Here is a 26,380-nt window from a genome sequence, read left to right on the forward strand (position 1 = left end):
GACGCAGAGAAGGCCTTCGACAGAGTAGAATGGAATTACTTGTTCAAAGTATTGCAAAAATTCAGTTTACCGGAGAAGTATATTAATTGGATTAAAGCATTATATAAGGGACCGTTAGCGAAAGTGACAGTAAATGGACATGTATCAAAGCAATTTAACTTAAGCAGGTCAACGCGGCAGGGATGCCCACTATCACCATTATTGTTTGCGCTAGCTATAGAACCACTAGCAGAATCGATAAGAATAGATAATAATATAAAAGGAATAAAAATAAAAGACAGGGAATATAAAATCAGTCTATTTGCGGATGATGTGATAGTGTACTTAACAGAACCAGAACTATCAATAAAAGAACTATATAAGAAATTGAAGGAATATGGAGAAGTGTCGGGATACAAGATAAACGTAAATAAAAGTGAAGCAATGCCTATGAATAACGCGGATTTCTCAAAATTTAAGGAGGAATCCCCATTCAGATGGCAAATGCAGGCAATAAGATACCTAGGTGTGCAAATAAACAAAAATCTAGGCCAATTATATAAACTCAATTACAATCCACTAATGAAAAAATTACAGGACGATTTAGAGCATTGGAAAGAGCTACCACTAACACTGATAGGAAGGATAAACTGTATTAAAATGAACATTTTTCCAAGGATACTATACTTATTTCAGGCATTGCCAATACAACTGACAGAAAAATTCTTCAAAGAGTTAAAGAAAATAATAAGGAGATTTTTATGGAGAGGGGGGAACCGAGGATAGCACTAGATAAATTAACAGAATGGTATAAACAAGGAGGCTTACAATTGCCAAACTTCAAAAATTATTATAGAGCCGCACAATTAAGGTACCTATCAGATTTTTATCAAACAAGGGAAAAACCAGACTGGACGAGACTAGAATTAGATAAAATAGGGGAAAAGATACCTGAACACATATTATATAAATGGGACGAAAAATTGGTACAACATAGAACTTCTCCAGTATTACACCATCTCCTCAATATATGGAAGAAGATTCATGTAGAAAGAAATAAAACAAATTATCAAATATCAAAACTAATATTGACGCAAAATAAGCTACTCCCTTTTACAATAGACAACCTTTCCTTTAGAAAATGGGAAAAAAAAGGGATTAAAAGAATAGAAAATTGTTTTTCAGGAAGTAGATTCTTATCCTTTGAACAAATGAGAGATAAGTACAATATAACTGGAGATACAGCACTGGCATATTACCAACTGAGATCCTAATTGAAAGATAAATTAGGAAGCAATTTGAGTTTACTAGAGGGAAGTAACCTTGAATATGTGATTACAGATACAATGTTAATCAAAAGATTTATAACAAATATGTATATTAAACTGCAAGAAAAGGAGAATGAGGAGACAAATGGTAAAACTAAACAAAAATGGGAACAAGATTTAAATATAAAGATAAAAAAGGAAACATGGGAGAAATTATGTTCTGGAACGATGAGAAATACAATAAATACGAGGCTGCGTATGATACAATATAATTGGTTATACAGACTATACATTACACCACAAAAGTTAAATAAATGGGACCCAACAGTATCTGATAGATGTTTTCGATGTAAAAAAGAAAGGGGAACAACAATTCATGCAATCTGGACATGTGAGAGAGTAGAAAAATTTTGGGATGATCTCAATCAGATATTAAATAAAATAACAGAAAACAATATACCAAAGAATCCAGAGATCTTTCTCCTAAGTAACATAAAAAATAAAGAATTTGGAATTGACTTGGAAGATGCACAAAAAAGATTTGTTAAGATAGCCCTAGCCGTAGCAAAAAAATGTATTATGTCAACCTGGAAATTGGAAGATAATTTGAAAATACAACAATGGTATATAGAAATGAATAAATGTATTCCATTAGAAAAAATAACATATAATTTAAGAAATAATATTGAAATATTCGAACAAGTATGGGAGCCTTACATTAAATACAATAGCGAAAACCTACCGGGGACAAACATTACCTAAGTTGATGGAAGGAGAAGGAAAGAAAAGAATGGACTCTGTAGAATTTCTGGTGTATTTTTGTTGAAAGACAACATTGTCTGACTGAATTAATGCAACCTAGATTGTATACCTAAAATGTATGAGAGGGGGGGGGTGGGGGGGGGGTGGCTTGGGAGGAGGGAGGGGGGTGGGAGAAAAAGTCACTGTAAATGTGTGAAAAAGAAAAAGTGTATATCATGGCTATTGTGATTTATGGTGTGAAAAATAAAAAATTTTAAAAAAAAAGATAGTGGGCCTTAAGGAAGATGAAGAAGGCAAGAATATGAGGGAGTTTATAAAAGATTGGATCCCTAAGACCCTAGGATGTCCAGAACTACAGCAAGAAATGGAAATAGAAAGGGCACATAGAGTATTGGCCTCTAAACCACAACCATAACAAAAACCAAGATCTATTTTAGTAAAATTCCTAAGATATACTACAAGAGAAAAGGTACTGGAGAAGACAATGGAAAAAGTAAGAGAGGGCAACAAACCACTGGAGTATAAAGGGCAAAAAATTTTCATTTATCCAGATATAAGTTTTGAACTCCTAAAGAAGAGAAAGGAGTTCAATACAGCAAAGGCGATTTTATGGAAGAAAGGGTATAAATTTATACTAAAGCATCCAGCGGTATTGAAAATATTTATTCCAGGACAACAAAACAGACTATTCTCGGATCCAGAAGAAGCACGAAAATTTGCAGAACAATTACAAAATAGACTGAGAGATGAAGACGTGTAACGAGAGTACAAAAGACTGCGAACTAAAAAGTCATAAGTTTTGGGCTCCTGAAGAAGAGGAAGGAGTTCAAAACATCGAAAACGATCTTATGGAAAAAAACTATTCTCGGATCCAGAGGAAGCACGAAAATTTGCAGAAATAGACTGAAGACGGGTAATGAGGGTAAAAATGATCACGATTGATATGTATGTGGGTAAAGAGGTATAAGAGTGAATAGATACAATGTGCATACGTGAATGTATCTGTACTTAGAGGAAAATATAGATAGTATAGACAAGAATTAATAAGGGAAGGTAATGGAATAGAGGGAATAAGGAGGGAATTAAAAGAGTGACCTTTGTTACATATGAAAAGCAAAATCTTTTCTGGGGGGGGCTGGGTGGGGGGGAATAGCGGTCACTGCAAAATCAGTTGACGCTTGCGAGTGATTTCGCAAACCCAAATGGAGAGGGGAGATGTGGTTGTCTGACAAGGGATAAAGGACAACTCAGGAGGGGAAGGGGAGATTGGGGATAAAGAAGATATAAATAGGAGAATAAGGAAAATGTTTGATGTTGAAGGAATGTTGTCTTATAAAGAGTTTAAAATAAGGAAACAGAAATGGAAAAGGAGGAAAGGTAATGATGGAAAAACGGAAAGAGAAGATAAACAAAGTATAAAATGGCTACACTGAACTATATGACTTTAAATATTAATGGAATACATAACCAAATTAAAAGGAAGAAACTACTAAATTTACTGAAAAAGGAAAAAATTGATATAGCATTTATCCAAGAAACACACTTAACTGAATTGGAGCACAAGAAATTAAAGAGAGATTGGGTAGGACATGTAACAGCAGCATTGTATAATTCAAAAGCAAGAGGAGTGGCTATATTAATTAGTAAAAATGTGCCATTTAAAATAGAAATAATAGATCCAGCAGGGAGATATGTTATGATAAATTGTCAGCTCCTAATTAACATAAAAAACAAAGAATTTGGAATTGATTTGGAGGATGCACAAAAAAGATTTGTTAAGATAGCCCTAGCCGTAGCAAAAAAATGTATTATGTCAACCTGGAAATTGGAAGATAATTTGAAAATACAACAATGGTATATAGAAATGAATAAATGTATTCCATTAGAAAAAATAACATATAGTTTAAGAAATAATATTGAAATATTCGAACAAATATGGGAGCCTTACATTAAATACAATAGCGAAAACCTACCGGGGACAAACATTACCTAAGTTGATGGAAGGAGAAGGAAAGAAAAGAATGGACTCAGTAGAATTTCTGGTGTAATTTTGTTGAATGACAACATTGTCTGACGGGTTTAATGCAACCTAGATTGTATACCTAAAATGGATGAGAGGGGGGGGGGGTGGGGGGGTGGCTTGGGAGGAGGGGGGGGGGGAGAAAAAGTCACTGTATATGTGTGAAAAAGAAAAAGTGTATATCATGGCTAATGTGATTTATGGTGTGAAAAATAAAAAATTTAAAAAAAAGTGTATTGGCAATGCCTGAAATAGGTATAATATCCTTGGAAAAATGTTCATTTTAATACAGTTTATCCTTCCTATTAGTGTTAGTGGTAAATCTTTCCAATGCTCTAAATCGTCCTGTAATTTTTTCATTAGTGGATAATAATTGAGTTTATATAGTTGGCCGAGATTTTTATTTATTTGTATACCTAGGTATCTTATTGCTTGCATTTGCCATCTGAATGGTGATTCCTTCTTAAATTTTGAGAAATCCGCATTATTCATAGGCATTGCTTCACTTTTATTTACGTTAATCTTGTAACCCGACACTTCTCCATATTCCTTCAATTTCTTATATAATTCTTTTATTGATAGTTCTGGTTCTGTTAAGTATACTATAACATCATCCGCAAATAAACTGATTTTATATTCCTTGTCTTTTATTTTATCCCTTTTATATTATTTTCTGTTCTTATCAATTCTGCTAGAGGTTCTATAGCTAACGCAAACAATAAAGGTGATAGTGGGCATCCCTGCCGTGTTGACCTGCTTAAGTTAAATTGCTTTGATGTATATCCATTTACTGTCACTTTCGCCAATGGTCCCTTATATAATGCTTTAATCCAATTAATATACTTCTCTGCGAAACTGAATTTTTGCAATACTTTGAATAAATAATTCCATTCTACTCTGTCAAAGGCCTTCTCTGCGTCTAAAGCAACTGCTACTGTTGGCGCTTTACTCCCTTCTACTGCATGAATTAAGTTAATAAATTTACAAATATTGTCTGTTGTGCGTCTTTTTTTAATAAATCCAGTTTGGTCTAGATTTACCATTTTCGGTACCTACTCTGCTAATCTGTTTGCTAATAGTTTAGCTATTATCTTATAATCTGTGTTAAGTAAAGATATTGGTCTATATGACGCTGGTGCGAGTGGATCTTTCCCTTGCTTTAGTATTACTGTAATTATTGCTGTTTTACGTGAATCTGGTAAGCTTTGTGTTTTATCAATCTGGTTGATTACTTCCAGAGGGGAGGAATTAATAAATCTTTAAATGTTTTATAGAATTCTATTGGGAATCCATCCTCTCCTGGTGTCTTATTAATTTTTTTTTATTATCTCTTGTATTTCTACTATTCCAAATGGTTCTGTTAATTTATTTTGTTCCTCTATTTATAGTTTTGGTAGTTCAATTTTAGTTAGAAATTCAACTATTTTCCCTTCTTTCCCTTCGTTTTCAGTTTGGTATAATTGTTCATAGAATTCTCTAAAGTTTTCCTTGATCTCCTTTGGATTATATGTGATTTGTTTGTCTTTTTGCCTTGATGCCAATACCATTTTCTTAGCTTGTTCTGTCTTAAGCTGCCATGCTAGAATTTTGTGCGTTTTTTCCCCTAGTTCATAATATTTCTGTTTTGTCTTCATTATATTCTTCTCCACCTTATATGTTTGTAGTGTTTCATATTTTATTTTTTTATCTGCCAATTCTCTTCTTTTAGTTGTATCTTCCTTCATTGCTAATTCTTTTTCTATATTTACTATTTCCCTTTCCAACTGCTCTGTTTCCTGATTATAGTCCTTCTTCATCTTGGTTACATAACTTATTATTTGCCCTCTAATGAATGCTTTCATTGCATCCCATAGTATAAACTTATCTTTCACTGATTCCGTGTTTATTTCAAAATACATTTTAATTTGTCTTTCAATGAATTCTCTAAACTCCTGCCTTTTGAGTAACATGGAGTTTAATCTCCATCTATACATTCTTGGAGGGATGTCCTCTAACTTTATTGTCAATATTAAGGGTGAATGGTCTGATAATATTCTAGCTTTATATTCTGTTTTTCTTACTCTATCTTGCATACGAGCTGATAACAAAAATAGGTCTATTCTTAAGTATGTTTTATGTCTAGCCGAGTAATATGAATATTCCTTTTCCTTTGGGTGATATTTCCTCCATATATCCAAAAGTTGCATTTCTTCCATCGATTTAATTATAAATTTGGTTACTTTGTTCCTTCTGTTAATTTTTTTCCCAGTTTTGTCCATATTTGAATCCAAATTCAGTTTGAAATCCCCTCCTATTAATATGTTCCCTTGCGTATCTGCTATCTTCAAAAAAATATCTTGCATAAACTTTTGATCTTCTTTGTTAGGTGAATATACGTTGAGTAGATTCCAAAACTCCGAATATATCTGACATTTTATCATTACATATCTCCCTGCTGGATCTATTATTTCCTCTTCTATTTTAAATGGCACATTTTTACTAATTAATATAGCTACTCCTCTTGCTTTTGAATTATACGATGCTGCTGTTACGTATCCTACCCAATCTCTCTTTAATTTCTTGTGCTCCAATTCAGTTAAATGTGTTTCTTGCACAAATGCTATATCAATTTTTTATTTTTTTCAGTAAATTTAGCAGTTTCTTCCTTTTAATTTGGTTATGTATTCCGTTAATATTTAAAGTCATATAGTTCAGCATAGCCATTTTATACTTTGTTTATCTTCCCTTTCCGTTTCTCCATCCTTACCTTTCCTTCTTATCCATTTCTGCTTTCTTGTTTTGAACACTTTATAAGACAACATTTCTAAAACATCAAACATTTTCCCTCTTCTCCTATTTAAAACTTCATTAACCCCATTCTCCCCTCCCCCCCGAGTTGTCCTTTATCCCTTGTCGGACAACCACATCTCCCCTCTCCATTTGGATTTGCGAATTCACTCGCAAGCGTCAGCTGATTTTGCAGTGACCGTAACTCCTCCCTACCCAGCCCCCCCAGAAAAGAGTTCAATTTTCATATGTAACAAAGGTCACTCTTTTAATTCCCTCCTTATTCCCTCTATTCCATTTCCCTCCCTTATTAATTCTTGTCTATACTCTATATATTTTCCTCTAAATACGGATACATTCATGTATGCACACTGTGTATATATATATATATATATATATATATACACACATATACCCCTTTACACACATACATATAGATCGTGGTCCTTTTTACTCTTATTACATGTCTTCATCTCTCTGCTTGTTTTGTAGTTGTTCTGCAAATTTCCTTGCTTCCTCTGGATCCGAGAATAGTCTGTTTTGTTGCCCTGGAATAATTATTTTAAGTACCGCTGGGTACCTTAACATAAATTTATATCCTTTTTCCCATAAGATCGTTTTCGCTGTATTGAACTCCTTCCTCTTCTTCAGGAGTTCAAAACTTATGTCTAGATAGAAAATTTTTTTTTGACCTTTATATTCCAGTGGCTTTTTGTCCTCTCTTACTTTCTTCATTGCTTTCTCCAATATATTTTCTCTCGTTGTATATCTTAAGAATTTTACTAAAATGGATCTTGGTTTTTGCTGCGGTTGTGGTTTCGGGGCTAAAGTTCTATGTGCCCTCTCTATTTCCATTTCTTCCTGTAATTCTGGTCTTCCCAGAACCCTGGGGATCCAATCTTTTATAAATTCTCTCATATTCTTGCCTTCTTCATCTTCCTTAAGGCCCACTATCTTTATATTATTTCTTCTATTACAGTTTTCTATTATATCTATCTTCTGAGCTAACAGCTCCTGTGCCTCTTTAGCTTTTTTATTAGATTCTTCTAATTTCTCTTTTAAGCCATATCTACAAATGTTTCTCGTTTTTCCATATTTTCCACTCTTTTTGCCAATTCTGATATGGCCACTTCCATTTAATTTATTCTTTCTTCTGCATTCTTAATTCTTCTTTTTATCTCATCAAATTCTTGTAATTGCCATTCTTTCACTGATTCCATATATTCTTTAAAAAAAGATACATCCATTGTCTTGTTTTCCTCTTCTTCTTCCACTTCTTTCTGTTCTTCTTCTTCTTCCTCTGGGTTGACCATCTGTTGTTCCCTTGTTTTCTTTTTACCCTCTTTCTTGTTGTCGTTATTGTCTGTGTTCTGCACCTGCTGCTGTGCTGCAGGTGTCTCTCTCAGCTGTGGAGATCGATTCCGCAGCTGTTCCCCCCCTTCCGTCAGTGTGTTTTTTTTCATGCGCGGTTGCGCACTTTTACTCGGCTCTGCGAGCCATTTTTGTAGTCCCGAGCCCGGGACCTCCACTGACCTGTGGGAGCGGGCCTCTCTCTCTGCGGCGGGCCTCTTCGGACAGGTAAGGCCTTCACCTTCTTCTTCCGACGTCTTTCCTTCTTCTTTTCTTCCCATTGTTTTTGGTTTTTCTTTCTTCGCTGCCATTTTCTTCACACTTTTACTTTCACTTTGTTTTGGTTTTTAAGTTTGTGCCTTTGCTTTTTCTCTATCTTTTTTAAACTTTTCTGGAGAGGGCTGGAGTTCCCCTACCGGCCACTACTCCATCACGTGACCGGTGCTTTAATTTTAAAGCCATACACAACCACCATTTAGCTGGAAATTATAAATGTCAGACTGAACTCTTGATGTGGGGTCTGCAACTGCAGCTGTTCAGTTCTTTCATAATTCACAAGGCAGTGAAAAGACAAGTTGCTTTTTTGAGTAGCTTTATATATAAAAATCACACCTCAATTTTTGGGAAAAACCAATATACAGTGTTGAAAAGAGAGATGTTTATTCTGCAGTACAGTAGACCCTGAACTACAAACAAAACGTAGTAGACAGCAACTGTGCTGGATAGATTGCACCAATCAACGAAGATTTTGCTTCCTGAACTCTTTTGGGAATATTTTATTGATTTTCGACTGCTGATCTTGAAAATCACCATAAAACTTTAGCTATAGCCTATTTTTGTAATTTCCTGTCCTATTTTAAGTCCATTCCAAGCATACAAAAACCCTGAAGTGCAACATGTCATTAAAAATTCATTTTCTGCATTCGCACTTGGACTTCTTCCCTGCTGATCTTGGTGCAGTCAGTGGTGAACATGGTGAAAAGTTTCACCAGAACAAATGGAATTCATCAATGCTGGTCAACTATTGTTCGCACTGACACAAGAGGCATCAGATGCTGAGTACAAATGAAAATCGGCAGGAAAAACTTTTCAGGTCAGTTGAGCTAATGCAATGTGTCAGCATCAATTATGCATTTAAACAAACGAAATTCAATCAAAGTTAATTTAATATTTCTCCAACTTCCTATGCGATACAGCAAATCTGAAATTATCTTTGTGTTCAACTTTAAGTTGTCTATCATAATCCCCAATTGTTTTACAGGAAGCAAACCTTTTGAAAAAATTTGTTGTGCAGTGCTATTTTGTACATCAACTAAGCCAATGAGAGTTATAAAAGTATAATTTAGCAGACACAAAAGTGCAGACCTTCCATTCACCTTTATCTTTGAAATGGGTACAAAAATTTAAAAAGCAAAGGCACAGAATTACTCTAAATTGGTCTACAATATCACTTTGCTGAGGTTTTATGCCCTTCTGAAGATTTTTTACCTCATCACCATCAGAATGAGATTGCAATCTTCTACTCAATCACCAAGCTTATGTGACAGCATAATATTCAGAGAATGTTTCTCCTTTCATAATAATCCCCACTATAATTAAAAATAATGTACAAAATACAGTTTGCTTCAAGTAATAAACCCAGAGGGGCAAACAGAATCCTACATGGGTTAACCAGCACCTGGAGATACTGGAGCCATGAAATAGTTAGTTGCAAGCAGTGAGTAAAAAACTATCTAGTCACTCCACTGATGGAATAGCTTCTTGCTATTTCACTACTTCCCCAAATATTCAGTTTTTAGAAATATTGAGGATAGAAATAATTGACTCAAAACAATCAAATTGCAATTATGGGATATTCTGCAATACGATAGAGGTACCTATACAATTTGTTTCCCAAGACAATGGTAACATAATTAACACTGTACACATGAAAAAAATGTTAGCCACCTTACCATTAATCCTTTCTTACCCTATCTTTATTCAGGACTGAATTCAGGAGCATTGAAATATCCTAAAAAAAAACTCAAGCAAATCCATTATTTTGGTGGCAGTGATTGCATAAACTAATTTTCATTATGGGAAGTGTTATACCAGCACAATACTAAACGTGCATTTACACCCAAGGCAAATCCCAGAAGGTCAAGGTTTCTTAATTTTTGAATGAACTAAATCACTCCAATAATTTGATCGGCATGCAAACATGAACTAAAAAACAGGGGATGCTGGGAATGCTCTGTAGGTCCTGTGGGGAGAGAACAATCAACTTTTCAACATCGTTATTGACCTGCTATGTGAATTCTGTCTGTGTCCCTGCAGGTGATTTTTGGACATGATTATTTCTAGCATTGTTTGCTTTTATTCAGATTTCTAGCATCTGTAGTTTCTTTTAAATTTGCAGAGAATTTAAACCAAATGTCACTATGCTCTTGTCTACAATTAAACTTCAATGAAAGGTAATATTTAATAAGAAATTTGAGGAGTGTGGCAAGGTCTATAATTTTCTATCTTTCTGTTTCTTGGTGTTTCAAATGCACGAGTACATGAAGGAGTTTGACATTGTTCTGCTCAATTGAGTGAAGTTCACATTTGACCTTCTCTTGTAGAAGCTCATGCAAACTGGAGTTGACAAAGGCTAAACCTATCAAGCAAGTCTCCACAGCAGTTCAGAGACCTCTTCACCATTATTTAGAATAAAAGTAAAACTGTAGATGCTGGAAACCTGAAATAAAAACAGTAGACTGAACAGAACATGCTGGACACCCACAGGTCATAGTAGGTGACGGAAATGGCAGAAGATGAGATGTTGGATGCGGAGACTGGTGGGGTGGTCGGTGAAGACTTGTCACCTGCTTTGCCGAACCAACATGGAGTGACTAACCTCTACTGACCAATTGTCTGACCCAAATTAAACCCGCCTTTCCTGCCACATCATCAATCTACTGACTGATCACCTCTCTCAGAATCTGTCCAATTCCTCTCAAATATCTATGCCAACTCCTCCACCATCCTCCTGGACTAACCCCAATACAGGCACTGGCCATGAACCTCTACTGACAGACTGGCACAGAGTGCCAGCTTCCCAGTGTCCCACTTGCAGAATCTACACATTTTTTTCATTGTGATGAGCAATCCTTACCCATGAGCTTGTAATCTCTCCCCTCCCACCGATTTTCTGAGCCAACACAGACCCCCTACCCTCAGCCTTGGGACTTGTTCCTGCAACATACCAGATCTAGCCCCCAGTCCTGTATTTGTGTGGCTTTCTTTATGGGCTCTGCCATAAAGGAAATGCATTTCATTGCAGACAAAATAGGCAATGGCCCATAGCAAACTTCCCCATTTTCTGGGCTGTTGGTTTTGAATTCCAAATTTCTGAGTTGCAGTACCACAGTTCCCCTGCTCAAGGTGCTGTTACCGAGTTTATCGATTCTACTACAGACAGGGTTGCTGCACCCTGGGCTTGTAACATTCTCATTAAAATTTATTTGCAAAATGATAATAATTTATCTTTTTACAGCAAAAAATAGGGACAACATAACCAAGCTTATAATTTTCAAAATCAAACATTTCTCTTTTTCTTCCTAAAGGCATTGTATGGATAATCATTAAATTTTAACAAAGGAAAATTAAACATCCACTTATCAGTTCCAAGGAAAAACACTTAAAAGCACATCTCCAAATACAAGCTGACAAAAAGCAGGCTAATTTTAAAAAATACATTGCTATTCAATAAATTGAACCAGATTTAGAGGGCAGTTTTCTCCAGGCATTTGGTTCAGAGAAGTGCAGGAACCAGGGCAAGCAGGGGTGGAATAAATTTCAACGTAGATGCACGCTGAAGCCATCTGCCAACAGAAGTCATTCTGAGAGCAAAAGGGATGATGGCAACTTGATATCGCTGAACTTTGAATGTACAGCAGGAGAAATCAAGAGTTCAAGTAAAAAAATTCAGACCATGAATCTGATAGCAAACAGTTCTGCAAATTTTTAATCAGATGATTAAATATTTTAATTATAAACAGGATACACCACATCTGATGCGAGTAATTACAAAATAGGCTTTGTAAATGCACAAATAGTTTAGGCTACACTTATATCGTCAAAGAAAAGTTGATAGTATCAATAACTTGCATTTCTAAACTGGTGGTGATGATGTGCCAAACAAAAAGAATAAAGGAGATCTTAAATATTAAATTATGAGATTATGATGGGGATGACAAGGACTGAGAAACATTGATCTGCATCAACTCTTCCAGGTGTTGATTTGCTTTCAATATTATGCATGAATTGAGAGTACTGTCTACATTTTTTAGCAGGCTGAGTCAATACATGAAGTAACCGATCACAAATATAGAATGGATTCTTGATGACATCAAACTTATGCAATGACGACTTTATGTCAATCCTGCCAGACTGTGTTGCAATGATCTAGATGTGCTGCAAATAATTCAGAATGGCTCATTTGTAAATGATTACATCCTTCACTTCTTTGTGCCTGTGTGGGTGAGTCCTTGCAACAAGTAGGTGGTGGTGGAGCAGGAAGTAATGCAGCTCACAGAGAAAAAGAGGAAGTGAAGTTAGAAGCTCCTTTCCTGCCATGCTCTTGTGGCAGTCTGTGAGCCCACCTTTTTTGCAGAATGCAGATTCGCCGAGAGTGTGTGGAGCAGGATGTCAGGGACCTTGCCACAGTTCAACCCCTGCTGCAGGGTGACAGGGGACTCTGGCTTCTAGGCTGTTCCCAGGGACGCACACAAAGTCAGACATCCAGAACTGCTAGAAAATCATCAACTTGGTGGAAGATATACTTGTCTGCCCGAATCCTGTCCACCTTTCAGCACACAGAGACGTCAGTGAGGGAAAGCTGCCAACTGGCACGTTTCAGGGTGCAGGAGTATGTGCTGAGGGATGTACTGAGGCTTGGCGCAGCCAACACGAGGGCAAAGGGGGTAGGACCACAGTCTCGAGCCCTCCCCTCACCGGGCATTGAGGGGCTTGTAGGGAAATCCCTCAAACAATAGAGGGATGTAATGACGGTCCACCACAGTGGTGGCAATGGTGTACACATAAATGAGTGTAACAATGTGCAGTTATGGTAATGTATGGATACCAAAGTAAGGGGCGAAGAGAGTTTGAATGGTTTTCCTTTTGTAAATAATTTATTATGAATAAAGTTCATTTTGGTAAAAAAAAGTTAGCATAATGCTAACCCCTCAGAAGACAAGGCACTGTTAGTATAGGGATTAGTGCAATGTTGTAACAGCACCAGTGACTGGAATTTGAATCCCCTGCTGTCTGTAAGGAGTTTGTACGTTCTCCGTGTCGGTGTGAGTTTCTTCCAGATGTTCCGGTTTCCTCACACCGTTCAAAATGTAGCAGGCTTTGTAGGTCAACTGGGTGTAATTGCACGGCACAGGCTCGTGGGCCAAAGTGGCCTGTTACCGTACTGTATCATTCAAAAAGTTGGGAGTAAAATGGCAGATTGTCATTTACAGGACAAAACTGTTAACAAAAATAAGAATTGCTGGAACACTCAGCAAGGACATGATTGCATTGGAGAAGAGTAGATGTTGCCTGGATTCGAGGAGTTAGTTACGATGGGAGATTTGACGGGCTGAGTTTGTTCTCCCTTCAATGAAGGAGGCCAGGTTGGGAGAAGATTATGAAAGGTAGAGAAGAGTTGATGGTCCATTTTTTGCTATGTTGGGGGTATTTAAAACAAGAAGGCATAGACTTAAGGGTGAGAGGAAGGAGTTTTAAAAGGTCAGGAGGGCAAATTATCTTCACACAGAGAATGGGTGAAATCTGGAACTCGCTGCTAGAAGAGGTGGTGGAATCCGATACAATCACCACATCATTGGCAAATGAGGAATATCAACGGCTGATACACTCCTTTGTGCGTAGCTAATTTCATTTGCAAAATGTTGAAGTTGCTGCATTGCTAATATGTATATCATACGTACAGCCAGTCCACTCGGTACATTTATCTTTTTGTGTTGCTGCCTCCAGATGCTTTGGAAGTTTTGATATTTAAATTTTCATAAAGACAGGACGATTCTTCTTTCAACCTTCGGAGGAGGAAGGAAGTAATAGTAACCTGATTTCATTAAAATGGAGTCATTCAGACAGAGACTCGTCTTCAACACACCTAGTCCAGACTGACCCTCAACTCTCCCAGATTCTACCACTCACCTACACTCTAGGGGCAATTTACAGCAGCCAATTACCTAACTTTGGGATGTGGGAAGAAACCAGAACCTGCAGGGAAATCTACCTGGTCAAATGTGCAAACTCCACACAAACAACAACTGAGGCCAGATTTGTACCCAGGACTTCTGGCCTTGTGAAACTGCATCTTTCTTAATGGCATCTGTATGGAACTGACATAACACATTTAAACCAACATAGAAAGACTAAGTTGTTAATTATTCCTTCTCAATATGTACTGGGAATTTAATGAGGTACTATAACAAAAAAGCAAAGTTTATCATTTTATCCACAACTTAAAATTGATTACAACAGGGCATTAAACTATGAGGTTCAGTGAAGAAACCATTAGACACCAGTGAAGTAAAAAATGATGTGTGTGAGAACAGGGTGATTTTTGAGGGCATATTATAGCTATTACTGTGCCATTGACCCAGGTTCGAATCCATCGCTGTTTGTAATGAATTCTCCCTGTGACTGCATTGATTTCCTCCCATGTTCCAAAAACATATGGGATTAATAGGTTAATTAGACACATGAGTGTATTCTGGCAGCATGGGCTGGAAGGGACTGTTTCCTTGCTGTATCTCTAAACTAAAATTAATTTTAAAATATAGCGCTTGAAATTAAATAATCATTTGCATCGGCTTGTTCTAGGCAAAATGCTATGCTCTAATCAGTGTAAGCTGGTTGGAACACTAAGCCTTGGTGTGTAAAAAAAGATATAGCATTTATTATTTTAACTGCCAGAACACAAAATTACTTACAATAAAAAATCTCGAGATGGGCCAGCGTGTCTTTTGGTCTTGACCTCCATAGGAAGATATCGGATATTTGAGTACTCGCGGTCCTTTGTTTTGCTCTTCTGGAATAAACAATATTCAGATACTTTAAGCAGCTATTTTTTTTTGTAAGAACTCTGCAATTTTAATCTCAAATTTAGTCCCAGATATCCTATTTTAGTTCACAGTGTATTTTAATCTAGCTCTAGTTACTAGTGCACTTAACAGATAAAACATAGTACAAGCGTGGAACTGGCACAGCATACATCAGATGGTATCTGGTGACAGCTTCAATTACTTCGTTTATTGCTGCTACATAGTGCAGAAAGAGCAGCGACATTTATAGATAACAGCAGTTCTGAAAGCAAAACATGATTAACACAAAACTATTTTTAGGTAACAACTACGAAAAGGAGGTGCTTGTCAATCCATGCCGCTTTACACAAAATTCAAACTACAATAAGCATTGATATAAATTGAAGCTTTATACCTTATGGAATAGCTGCCTCACTCTAATTTCAAGACAAAAGTATTGATACAAAGGTTGCTCCAAATGAGAAAGGATTCTCTCTCTGTTATTTGTTTTGGGAAGCTTAGTGGGTAATAAATGAGATGATTACCTGTTCTTCCAGTAGTCTTCTCTGAACAGTTTCAATATATTGCTGGACGGCCATATATATGAACTTGTATTGAGCCTCAGTTTGGACCATTCCTGATCTTTGTTTTCGTACTATTTGAATTGTTTTTGGGATGTCTATATCACAGTCCAAACCTATTGGGGGGGAAACGTTTCATTATTTTCATGATAATTATCCAATAAAGTGCCAGGTGAGACCAGAACGAGTGTCAAGATTCAGGGAGCACATTTATGGCAGATGAGGAAGAACTGGTTCTCTTTCCGAGAGAGAAGTAAATCTGGAATTCTCTGCCCAAGGGAGCAGTTGAGGTTGCCTCAATTAATGTGTTTAAGATGCAGACAGATTTTTGAGAAGCAGGAGAATTAAGGGTTATGAAGAATAGGCAGGTAGATGGTGCTGAGACATCCCATGATCTTATTAAATGGCACAGCAGCCTCCACAGGCCAGATGGTTGACTCCTGATCCTATTTCTTATGTTATGTCTTGTTCCAGCTATTCAATGCATACAATTACATCATCTGGAGTGCTTGCTGAAACTGGGTTAGAGATTTTGCTTTTGAAACATCACGAGTTACCACAGTAAAAAGCATTTTACACCAGACTCTGTTCATTGAAGCTGCATTATTTAAAAAGGCCCTTTAGGTCCATTGCTTTCTATGCTTTGGGGATTTAAGTACTTGTGTAGATGCTTCGTAAACATTCCAAGGCAATTTCCTTTCACCACCTCTTTAGGCTCCTTATTCGGAATTCAATCACCTCCATGTCGAATACCGCCCCCTCTGAACCTTACTAAACCTCTTACCTCTCAGTTTAAACCTTTGCCTTCTTCTCTTTGACACCCTCAACATGTCTAAAAGTTTTTTTTTTACAATCTACACCAGCCACATGATATTTAAGGGGGGGTGGGGAAGCCATGGACTGAAACCATAAAATATTTTTATGTAGTTGATGGAAGTATGAAAAAAGCCAAATAAACTTGATTGCTTCACAGGGAAGTAGAGCCATAAACTTTGAGTGGAGTCTCAAGGGGGCTATAGCCAAAAAACAGGTTGGTCTCCACATCATAATTTTACCCATTTTTGTTGGGGATCCTCAGTCTCGTCTGCTCCATTACTTCAATGCTCCAATCCAGGCAGAATTGGTGAACCTCTTCTGCATCCTCTTGGGTGAAATTACATCCTTCCAACTGGAGGGGCACACAGAATTCTAGATGCGGCCTAACCAATATTTTGTAATGCTGGCTGAGGACACCGCCAATAAAAAGTTATTGACGTTGGCTGCAAAACATGACACCAGACGGGCAGTTGGCAGGCAGCACGTATCTGTACATAATTGCTGTTCATGAATGAACTTTGAGCCAATTTAAGCTTGGACCTCATAGAACTTGATGTTCTGTGGTGACATTTTGGCCTGGTAGTAAACAGAAGGCTGCAGTAACCGGCACATGTACATAATTTTTTTTTTCTGGGGTTAAGAACAGCAATCTTGTATGAAACTAAAAAGTGCTGAAGATCTTTGAAAAAAATTAGTTTCCTTCATCAGTCCCTTTGAAGATCATCAGTTTAGTCATTGAGTGCAAGTATAAATGGCAATAACAAGTCGGGTATATGGCTTTCCATGCATACCTCAACATTGCAACTTCTCATCCAAACTCCCGGTGATTCAACTATTTATTTACCAATCATATTTATTTATTTTAATATTTGTGTATACATACTGTGCATGTGTATCGTTTGTCTGTGCATGTGTTTGCAGTGTGTTCCACCAAGGACGCAGGAAAAATGTTACGTCAGGCATTACTTGTACAGTTGGATGATAAATTAACTTAAAATTGTTTGTGGATTGAAGTAATCCAATTTGCTTGTGAACCAAAGAGATGGGCTAGATGGCTACCTAAAGATGGCCATATTAGAGCCACAATATATAATAGGTAGATGAAATAAAATAACACAAGGAGGAAAGAAAAGTTAAAAGAGCAAAATTGTTCAGGAGATGAAGACACATTTTATAAGCATTTTTCATGATTGTTGGATAAAACGGAGCATTTTCTATACATACTGTACATCTCACAGAATAAAATCTAACTGAAGAATTACTCTCTCTATGCGAGTTGTTCCTCACCTTGTCTACTGATGTCAGATATTAACATATCTATGACAATTATGGTTCCTGTTCTCCCAATTCCAGCACTGAAAAAGGAAAAAAAAAAGGTTAATAAAATATTAAAAAGTAACAGAGGGAATTTGAGGGATTTAAAAATAAATAAAATTTACCGAAAACATTCTTCTGCTACCTTCAATAGTGATCTTTTTTTGAGGGAAAAATGGGGACCATTAATGGTCAGACACAGAAATCCTAATTCGAAAGGGGAATGCTACTTTATTTAGTTGAGATCATATCTTTTCTACTTTTTAAAAATTATTTGAATAATAAAACTGTGGGGAGTTGAGGACTGTTTTTTTTTTTTTTTTTTTTTTTTTTTTTTTTATTTTTTTTTAAAATTTTTTATTTTTCACACCATAAATCACAATAGCCATGATATACACTTTTTCTTTTCCACACATTTACAGTGACTTTTTCTCCCTCCCCCCTCCCTCCTCCCAAGCCACCCCCCCATCCCCCCCCCCCCTCTCATCCATTTTAGTTATACAATCTAGGTTGCATTAATTCAGTTAGACAATGTTGTCATTCAACAAAAATACACCAGAAATTCTACTGAGTCCATTCTTTTCTTCTCTTCTCCTTCCATCAACTTAGGTAATGTTTGTTCCCGGTAGGTTTTCGCTATTGTATTTAATGTAAGGCTCCCATACTTGTTCGAATATTTCAATATTATTTCTTAAACTATATGTTATTTTTTCTAATGGAATACATTTATTCATTTCTATATACCATTGTTGTATTTTCAAATTATCTTCCAATTTCCAGGTTGACATAATACATTTTTTTGCTACAGCTAGGGCTATCTTAACAAATCTTTTTTGTGCATCCTCCAAGTCAATTCCAAATTCTTTATTTTTTATGTTACTTAGGAGAAAGATCTCTGGATTCTTTGGTATATTGTTTTCTGTTATTTTATTTAATATCTGATTGAGATCATCCCAAAATTTTTCTACTCTCTCACATGTCCAGATTGCATGAATTGTTGTTCCCCTTTCTTTTTTACATCGAAAACATCTATCAGATACTGTTGGGTCCCATTTATTTAACTTTTGCGGTGTAATGTATAGTCTGTGTAACCAATTATATTGTATCATACGCAGCCTCGTATTTATTGTATTTCTCATCGTTCCAGAGCATAACTTCTCCCATGTTTCCTTTTTTATCTTTATATTTAAATCTTGTTCCCATTTTTGTTTAGTTTTACCATTTGTTTCCTCATTTTCCTTTTCTTGCAGTTTAATATACATATTTTTTATAAATCTTTTGATTAACATTGTATCTGTAATCACATATTCAAGGTTACTTCCCTCTGGTAAACTCAAGTTGCTTCCTAATTTATCTTTCAAGTAGGATCTCAGTTGGTAATATGCCAGCGCTGTATCTCCCGTTATATTGTACTTATCTCTCATTTGTTCAAAGGATAAGAATCTACTTCCTGAAAAACAATTTTCTATTCTTTTAATCCCTTTTTTTTCCCATTTTCTAAAGGCAAGGTTGTCTATTGTAAAAGGGAGTAGCTTATTTTGCGTCAATATTAGTTTTGGTATTTGGTAATTTATTTTATTTCTTTCTACATGAATCTTCTTCCATATATTGAGGAGATGGTGTAATACTGGAGAAGTTCTATGTTGTACCAATTTTTCGTCCCATTTATATAATATGTGTTCAGGTATCTTTTCCCCTATTTTATCTAATTCTAGTCTCGTCCAGTCTGGTTTTTCCCTTGTTTGATAAAAATCTGATAGGTACCTTAATTGTGCGGCTCGATAATAATTTTTGAAGTTTGGCAATTGTAAGCCTCCTTGTTTATACCATTCTGTTAATTTGTCTAGTGCTATCCTCGGTTTCCCCCCTCTCCATAAAAATCTCCTTATTATTTTCTTTAACTCTTTGAAGAATTTTTCTGTCAGTTGTATTGGCAATGCCTGAAATAAGTATAGTATCCTTGGAAAAATGTTCATTTTAATACAGTTTATCCTTCCTATCAGTGTTAGTGGTAGCTCTTTCCAATGCTCTAAATCGTCCTGTAATTTTTTCATTAGTGGATTGTAATTGAGTTTATATAATTGGCCTAGATTTTTGTTTATTTGCACACCTAGGTATCTTATTGCCTGCGTTTGCCATCTGAATGGGGATTCCTCCTTAAATTTTGAGAAATCCGCGTTATTCATAGGCATTGCTTCACTTTTATTTACGTTTATCTTGTATCCCGACACTTCTCCATATTCCTTCAATTTCTTATATAGTTCTTTTATTGCTAGTTCTGGTTCTGTTAAGTACACTATCACATCATCCGCAAACAGACTGATTTTATATTCCCTGTCTTTTATTTTTATTCCTTTTATATTATTATCTCTTCTTATCGATTCTGCTAGTGGTTCTATAGCTAGCGCAAACAATAATGGTGATAGTGGGCATCCCTGCCGCGTTGACCTGCTTAAGTTAAATTGCTTTGATACATGTCCATTTACTATCACTTTCGCTAACGGTCCCTTATATAATGCTTTAATCCAATTAATATACTTCTCTGGTAAACTGAATTTTTGCAATACTTTGAACAAGTAATTCCATTCTACTCTGTCGAAGGCCTTCTCTGCGTCTAGAGCAACTGCTACTGCCGGTGCTTTATTTCCTTCTACTGCATGAATTAAGTTAATAAATTTACAAATATTGTCTGTTGTGCGTCTTTTTTTGATAAATCCAGTTTGGTCTAAATTTACCATTTTCGGTACCTGTTCTGCTAATCTGTTCGCTAATAGTTTAGCTATTATCTTATAATCTGTGTTTAGCAAAGATATTGGTCTATATGACGCTGGTGAGAGTGGATCTTTCCCTTGTTTTAGTATCACTGTAATTATTGCTGTTTTACATGAATCTGGTAAGTTTTGTGTCTCATCAATCTGGTTGATTACATCCAGGAGGGGCGGTATTATTAGGTCTTTAAATGTTTTGTAGAATTCTATTGGGAGTCCATCCTCTCCTGGTGTCTTATTATTTGGTAAATTTTTTATTATCTCTTGTATTTCTACTGTTCCAAATGGTTCTGTTAATTTATTTTGTTCCTCTATTTGTAGTTTTGGTAGTTCAATTTTAGTCAAAAATTCATCTATTTTCCCTTCTTTCCCTTCGTTTTCGGTTCGGTATAATTGTTCATAGAATTCTCTGAAGTTTTCCTTAATTTCTTTTGGATTATATGTAATTTGTTTGTCTTTTTTCCTTGTTGCCAATACCATTTTCTTAGTTTGCTCTGTCTTAAGCTGCCATGCTAGGATTTTGTGTGTTTTTTCCCCTAGTTCATAATATTTCTGTTTTGTCTTCATTATATTCTTCTCCACCTTATATGTTTGTAATGTTTCATATTTTATTTTTTTATCCGCCAATTCTCTTCTTTTGGTTGTATCTTCCTTTATTGCTAATTTTTTTTCTATGTTTATTATTTCCCTTTCCAACTGCTCTGTTTCCTGATTATAGTCCTTCTTCATCTTGGTTGCATAACTTATTATTTGCCCTCTAATGAATGCTTTCATTGCGTCCCATAGTATAAACTTATCTTCCACTGATTCCGTATTTACTTCAAAGTACATTTTTAATTGTTTTTCAATAAATTCTCTAAAATCCTGTCTTTTAAGTAGCATGGGGTTTAATCTCCATCTATACATTCTTGGAGGGATGTCTTCTAGCTCTATTGCCAATAACAGGGGTGAGTGGTCCGATAATAGTCTAGCTTTATATTCCGTTTTCCTAACTCTCCCTTGTATGTGGGCTGATAACAGGAATAGGTCTATCCTTGAGTATGTTTTATGTCTAGTCGAGTAGTATGAGTATTCCTTTTCTTTTGGGTTTTGTTTCCTCCATATGTCCACAAGTTTCATTTCTTGCATTGATTTATTTATAAATTTGGTTACTTTGTTCTTCCTGTTAATTTTTTTCCCCGTTTTATCCATATTTGGATCCAAATTCAGATTGAAATCCCCTCCTATTAGTATGTTCCCTTGCGTATTAGCTACCTTCAAAAAGATATCTTGCATAAACTTTTGATCTTCTTCGTTAGGTGAATATATATTAAGTAGATTCCAAAGCTCTGAATATATCTGACATTTTATCATAACATATCTCCCTGCTGGATCTATTATTTCCTCTTCTATTTTAAATGGCACATTTTTGCTAATTAATATAGCCACTCCTCTTGCTTTTGAATTATACGATGCTGCTGTTACATGTCCTACCCAATCTCTCTTTAATTTCTTGTGCTCCAATTCAGTTAAATGTGTTTCTTGGACAAATGCTATATCTATTTTTTCCTTTTTCAGTAAATTTAGTAGTTTCTTCCTTTTAATTTGGTTATGTATTCCATTAATATTTAGAGTCATATAGTTCAGCGTAGCCATTTTATATTTTGTTTATCTTCTCTTTCCGTTTTTCCATCATTACCTTTCCTCCTTTTCCATTTCTGTTTTCTTATTTTCAACTCTTTCCCAGACAACATTCCTACAACATCCAACATTTTCCTTATTCTCCTATTTCTATCTTCTTTATCCCCAATCTCCCCTTCCCCTCCTGAGTTGCCCTTTATCCCTTGTCGGACAACCACATCTCCCCTCTCCATTTGGATTTGCGAATCCACTCGCAAGCGTCAACTGATTTTGCAGTGACCGCTCTTTTCCCCCCACCCAGCCCCCCCCAGAAAAGATTTCGTTTTTTATATGTCACAAAGGTCACTCTTTTAGTTCCCTCCTTATTCTCTCTATTCCATTACCTTCCCTTGTTAATTCTTGTCTATACTTTCTATGTTTTCCTCTAATTACAGATACTTTCACATATGCCCATTGTCTCTATTCACTCTTATACCTCTTTACCCGCATACATATCAATCGTGGTCATTTTTACCCTCCTTACCCGTCTTCATCCCTCAGTCTATTTTTGTCTTTACCCACATACATATCAATCGTGATAATTTTTGCTCTCATTACCCGTCTTCATCCCTCAGTCTATTTTTGTAATTGTTCTGCAAATTTTCGTGCTTCTTCTGGATCCGAGAATAGTCTGTTTTGTTGTCCTGGGATAAATATTTTCAATACCGCAGGATGCTTCAGTGTAAATTTATATCCTTTCTTCCATAAAATCGCTTTTGCTGCATTGAACTCTTTTCTCTTCTTTAGGAGTTCAAAGCTTATATCTGGATAAATGAAGATTTTTTGCCCTTTATACTCCAGTGGTTTGTTGCCCTCTCTTACTTTTTCCATTGTCTTCTCCAGTACCTTTTCTCTTGTAGTATATCTTAGGAATTTTACTACAATAGATCTTGGTTTTTGTTGTGGTTGTGGTTTAGGGGCCAATGCTCTATGTGCCCTTTCTATTTCCATTTCTTGCTGTAGTTCTGGACATCCTAGGGCCTTAGGGATCCATTCTTTTATAAACTCCCTCATATTCTTGCCTTCTACATCTTCCTTGAGGCCCACTATCTTTATGTTATTTCTTCTGTTATAATTTTCCATTATATCTATTTTTTGGGCTAGTAATTCTTGTGTCTCTTTAGTTTTTTTATTAGATTCCTCCAATTTCTTTTTTAAGTCTTCTACCTCCATTTCTGCTGCTATTGCCCGTTCTTCCATCTTGTCCATTTTTTTCCCCATTTCTGTTAAGGTCATATCCATTTTATTTATTTTCTTTTCTGTGTTGTTTATTCTTCTTCTTAAATCATTGAATTCCTGTGTTTGCCATTCTTTAAATGACTCCATGTATCCTCTAACAAGAGCAAGTACCTCCTTTACCTTGCCTATCTTTTCTTCTTCTATTTCCCTGTACTCTTCCTCTTCCTCTTCTTCTTCCTCTAGGTTGACCATCTGTTGTTTCTTTGCTGCCCTTTCCTCCTCTTCTTTCTTGTTTCTATTGTCTTCTGTGGTCTCTTCTTGCTGCAGGTGTTCTGCAGCTGTCGTTGCCGGCTGTGGAGATCGACTCCCCAGCTGGTCCCCCCTCCCGTCGGTGTGTTTTTTTGTATGCGCATCGTGCATGCGCGACTCCTCGCGCATGCGCGGTTGGAGGACTGTTTGTTTCTGATGTTTAACTGTTTGATTTATAATCTGTAACCTTGCATTCTATGTTTCTCTTTTGTATGCTTAAGTTTAAAATTAATTAAAAAAATGGAAAAGAGAATTTGAAAACGGGGAATGCAAGTAGAGTTTTGGATTGTGAAACAATTTGTAAACCCAGAAATTTCCAGAAATCAATAAGGATACTTTTGAATTGCAAGGAATAAAAGAACAGTGTTCTGACTGAATTCTATCTCTATCTGAAATACTGGGAAATCCATGTATATTGGGGAGGAGTTCAGAGCCCTACAAATTTCCCAGTAATAAACTACTTCTCTCAAATTATATCAATGCGACTTGGACATGGAAACAAAAATTTAGTCAGATACTGTTATTTCCAGTGCCATGTGAATGAAAGCCACTTCTCTCAGAGAGGAACAAGTGGTGTACAATTGTTAACAGGTTGAATTCTCCCACTTCAAAACTTAGGTGTTTGCAACTGTAAATATTTCTTAGCTTTTTCTATATTGGAGGAATCCATCCAGGGGGTTCCAAAGCACACTTGTCACTGGGCAATCTCAGCACAGCTCATTTCCCTGCAGCACTGTGATTTTAAAAAGAAATTTGCTGACCAGGTCCCTTTAATTCAGTTATAACCTATGAACCATACCTGCAACCACATAGAACTAGTTGCCATTCCCCAGCTCACAAATGCTGAACCAACCAGACCATGAACTCGTGGCTTCTAGGCTCCAAATCTCTCGAGACTGTGCCAATCTCTTGACCTGCTAATTTCACACCCCTTTCACCCCACCCACAGTCAGATCTCCATTCAGCCCGAACCGGTCCTCATCGAGAAGTCAGCAGTGGAGAGGGTCAACATCTCTGAGGATTTGTCCTGGAGCCTCCATGTTGATGCAATCATTTTTTTTAATTATAATTTTTTATTTTTCACACTGTGAACCATAACAACAAAAATATGTACAAATGTTTCTCGTTAAATATACAAAATGGCATTTTTCCCCTTTTTCCCTCCCTTCCCCCTTCCCAGCCCACTCCAAAACCAATAAATATTCAACATATACAATACAATAAAACAATGTCTTCACACAAAGGAAAAACAAACCAGGAAAATGTGTCATCTACTTTTATACACTAAATCAAATAGTTTTGTGTTCTTATCATTTTAAAAGGTGGAGGTCCGAGGCAAGCTCTCTCTGTTATGTTCCATGTATGGTTCCCAAATTTGTTTGAACAATGTGACTTTATTTTTTAAATTATATGTTATTTTTTTCAATTTATACATTTCCATGCACCATTGCTGTATTCTCAGGCTCTCTTCCATTTTCCAAGTTGACAATATACATTTTTTTGCTAGTGCTAAGGCTATCATAATAAATCTTTTTTGCACTTTATCCAATTTGAGGCCTAATTCTTTATTTCTTATGTTACTTAAAAGGAAGATCTCTGGCTTTTTTGGTATGTTATTTTTTGTGATTTTATTTATTATCTGATTTAGTTCTTCCCAAAACGTTTTACAATAGACAATAGGAGCTGGAGAAGGCCCTTCGGCCCGTCAAGCCAGCACCGCCATTTTACAGATCATGGCTGATCACTACCATCAGTACCCCTTTCCAGCCTTATCCCCATAACCCTTAACTCCTTTGCCCACTAGAGTCTTATCTCTCTTTTGAACATAATCAGCGAATCTGCCTCTACCACCCTCTGTGGCAGAGCATTCCACAGACTCACACTTCTCTGGGTATAAAAATGCTTTCTCATCTCCGTCCTAAAGGGCCTAGCCTGTATTCTTAAACTATGCCCTCTAGTCCTCGTCTCCCCCATCATTGGGAACAAGTAATCCGACTTCACCCTGTCTATCCCCCTGATGATTTTGTATACCTCAATCATGTCCCCCCTCATCCTTCTAAACTCCATCGGATACAAGTCCAGTTTTTCTAGCCTTTCAGCATATGTCAACCCCGCCATCCCTGGAACTAACCTTGTAAATCTGCGCTGCACACCCTCTATAGCTAGTATGTCCTTCCTCAAAATTGGAGACCAGAACTGGACGCAATACTCCAGGTGGGGTCTCACCAGGGCCCTGTACAACTGCAGAAGGGCGTCTCTGTTCCTATACTCCGATCCCCTCTTTATGAAAGCCAACATGCTATTAGCCTTCTTCACAGCTTTCTGAACCTGCATGCTAGTCTTCAGTGACCAGTGAACAAGTACTCCCAGATCCATTTGCTCCTCCCCACTCCCTAGCTTGTCTCCATTTAAATAATACTCAGCTTTCCTATTATTGCCCCCAAAATGGATAACCTCACATTTGCTTACATTGAACGTCATCTTCCATTCAGCAGCCCAACCTGTCCAAGTCCCTCTGCATTTTCCTGACATCCTCCTCACACCGCCA

General features: G+C 36.5%; 1 protein-coding gene across 2 annotated transcripts in view; it reads right to left on the bottom strand.

Moving 5' to 3' along the window:
- Positions 1–8,788: 8,788 nt before the first annotated feature.
- The window catches only part of ptpn11b (protein tyrosine phosphatase non-receptor type 11b), a 115,366-nt gene continuing 97,774 nt past the window's right edge, over positions 8,789–26,380 (bottom strand). For both annotated transcript variants that reach the window (XM_069918350.1, XM_069918351.1), the window contains exons 12-15: positions 17,891–17,958; positions 15,752–15,903; positions 15,117–15,214; positions 8,789–14,210 (exon numbers count right to left, since the gene is read on the bottom strand). In XM_069918350.1, coding sequence (XP_069774451.1) covers positions 14,126–14,210; positions 15,117–15,214; positions 15,752–15,903; positions 17,891–17,958 — 403 coding nt within the window. In that variant the 3' untranslated portion in view covers positions 8,789–14,125. The remainder of the gene's footprint in view (positions 14,211–15,116; positions 15,215–15,751; positions 15,904–17,890; positions 17,959–26,380) is intronic.

The sequence above is a fragment of the Narcine bancroftii genome, chromosome 2, assembly GCF_036971445.1.
Source record: "Narcine bancroftii isolate sNarBan1 chromosome 2, sNarBan1.hap1, whole genome shotgun sequence".
Lineage (NCBI taxonomy): Eukaryota > Metazoa > Chordata > Chondrichthyes > Torpediniformes > Narcinidae > Narcine > Narcine bancroftii.